Source organism: Adiantum capillus-veneris, chromosome 16 (assembly GCF_014529385.1).
Source record: "Adiantum capillus-veneris isolate H3 chromosome 16, ASM1452938v2, whole genome shotgun sequence".
NCBI classification, from domain to species: domain Eukaryota; kingdom Viridiplantae; phylum Streptophyta; class Polypodiopsida; order Polypodiales; family Pteridaceae; genus Adiantum; species Adiantum capillus-veneris.
This window is the reverse complement of record NC_140946.1, coordinates 157,711,285-157,713,364: the sequence shown is the minus strand read 5'-3', so window position 1 is coordinate 157,713,364 and position 2,080 is coordinate 157,711,285. Positions and strand designations below refer to the sequence as shown.

The 2,080-nt window shown below is 52.4% G+C and overlaps 1 protein-coding gene across 1 annotated transcript; it reads left to right on the top strand.

The window, feature by feature from the left end:
- The first annotated feature begins 231 nt into the window (after window positions 1-231).
- On the top strand, window positions 232-1,862 carry LOC147440131 (uncharacterized). Its single transcript, XM_086484491.1, has 2 exons — window positions 232-571; window positions 663-1,862. The coding sequence occupies exons 1-2, from the start codon at window positions 290-292 to the stop codon at window positions 1,860-1,862; spliced, it is 1,482 nt and encodes a 493-aa protein (XP_086340617.1). The 5' UTR covers window positions 232-289.
- Window positions 1,863-2,080: the final 218 nt, after the last annotated feature.

Here is a 2,080-nt window from a genome sequence, read left to right as displayed (position 1 = left end):
CACGATACGAGATGATATGGAGCATTGAAGACGCGTATGTTCTGTCAAAGGTGGGGGGCGGGGGCGATTTGGAGGGAGGCTCATGTTTTCAAACTAGCAGCCTGTAGGCGAAGCGTGCATGGTGAAGCCAAATTACCCTCAAGGGGCAGACGATAATTGTCAGACTAGAAGAGGGGTCGGGATCACTAGCAGTACGGCAGCTAAAATTAGAAGGGATGGTGGCAGCGCTGGCCCCCCTGGTGGTAGCGGTGATGAAGGCGCAGGCGCGGGGGCGCCTCAGGCGCAGAGGATGGGGATGAATATGTCGATGAGGATGTCGATGAAGAAAGGGCCCTGGAGCCCGTGGGAGGACGATGTGCTTGTGGAGTATGTGATGAAGCATGGCGAAGGCAACTGGAAGGAGGTGGCGCAGCGCTCCGGCCTTCGCCGCTGTGGCAAGAGCTGCCGCCTGCGCTGGACCAATCAGCTGCGCCCCCACCTCCGCAAGGACCGCTTCAGTCCCTCCGAGGAGGCCACCATCCTGCTTCTCCACTCCATCCACGGAAACAAATGGGCTAAGATCTCTGCTCAGGTAAGTCGTATAACCACCGTAATTCTATTGAGTCTCAACTCTCTCTCCCCCTCCGCTCTCCGATCTCTGACTTTCCGAAACTCTAGTGCAGCTCCCAGGACGGACAGACAACTCCATCAAGAATTTTATGAACACACGAGCAAAGCGACAGAAACGGCAAGCAGCAGCTCCTGCTACTATATTGTCTACGCGAGCCTCAGCACCCAACATTTCCTCCACGTCGTTCACAGGCTCGCAGGCGGCTTCAGCTAATTCATCTTCCACCGTGGCTTGCTGCAGCTCAAGGGCTCATCCAAATTACTCATCATCCTATCATGCACTGATGATGGCCGCCAACAACCGCATGAATCATGTAGCGGCGCCTGGCAGTACTAGTACTGTACTCAGTTGGCCCTTGGAGAGTACGGTGGCGAGGGCTGCCAGCTCAAGAGGCACGACCACCAGTAGCTTCCTTCTACGGACTGATCTAGTGGCATCAGAGGCCATGCAGCCAGTAATGGGTCAGGGTCATGTGCCGGATGACTTGATCGCTATGCTTTCAGCGGCCGCCAATGACGTTTATCCAGCAGCTACAAATATAGCTGTATCAGCAGGTGTAGGTGGGACGTCTGATCAACAGTTTGACTCACTTGCAATTGATGATCAGCTTCCTGCCGCTCATGATGAGGCGGCGCTGTACAGCCCCTTGATTGATCGATTACAGCAACTACCTTCCATCAGACCATATATTTCTACTTGTAATAATGTTAATATAGCTGCTGCTGCTGGCAACAGTATAATTAGGGCCGGCATCAGTCCCTCACCTAGTTTTACGATAACTAGCTCCTCGGCTTTCCAGCTTCCCAGCCTGCAGCAGGCAGAACACGCAGTGCTAGGCCAATTTCACAGCATTTCGCAACATAATGAGATCAGTTGCCATCATGAGCATACAATCCAGCGACCAGAGCTCCCTTCAGTCCAATGTAATAAACCCTCAGCCAGCAGCAGCTTCGCTGATCCTCTCGCTTTACTCGGTGGGGAATCGGTCTCTCTCTTGAAGCTGGATGCCGAGAATTTGGGTAGCGCGACTTGCTTTAGCCCATCTATCGTCGAACGTCATGAGCAGTCTGCAGAGGACGATGCTCATGATGATGGGTTGATTGCAGGCTCCTTAATAAGCTCCTACAGCCAGCAGCTGGAGACAAGCTGCTGCACCACCTCGTCTTCGTCTACCCACTCTCAATTATATCACGACTACACCTTAGAATGTATCATCAAGCCCCTTCTTCACCAGCCACGTCGTCGCTCATGAATAAATTCCCTTTTATATCACAGCTAGTTTTATTATAGTACTACAGTCTTCCCTCTCGCAATCTGCCCTGCGTGTGGTCTTCCGGTTGACCTTGTGGGCATGGTATCTTCATCCTGCTGAGGGACTACCTTCCTAATTTGATTCACTAACATATTGGTTGCACGGCCCTGAAAGGGAAGCGCATTGCTTAATTTGTAGCGTATTTTTTGAGATGGTCG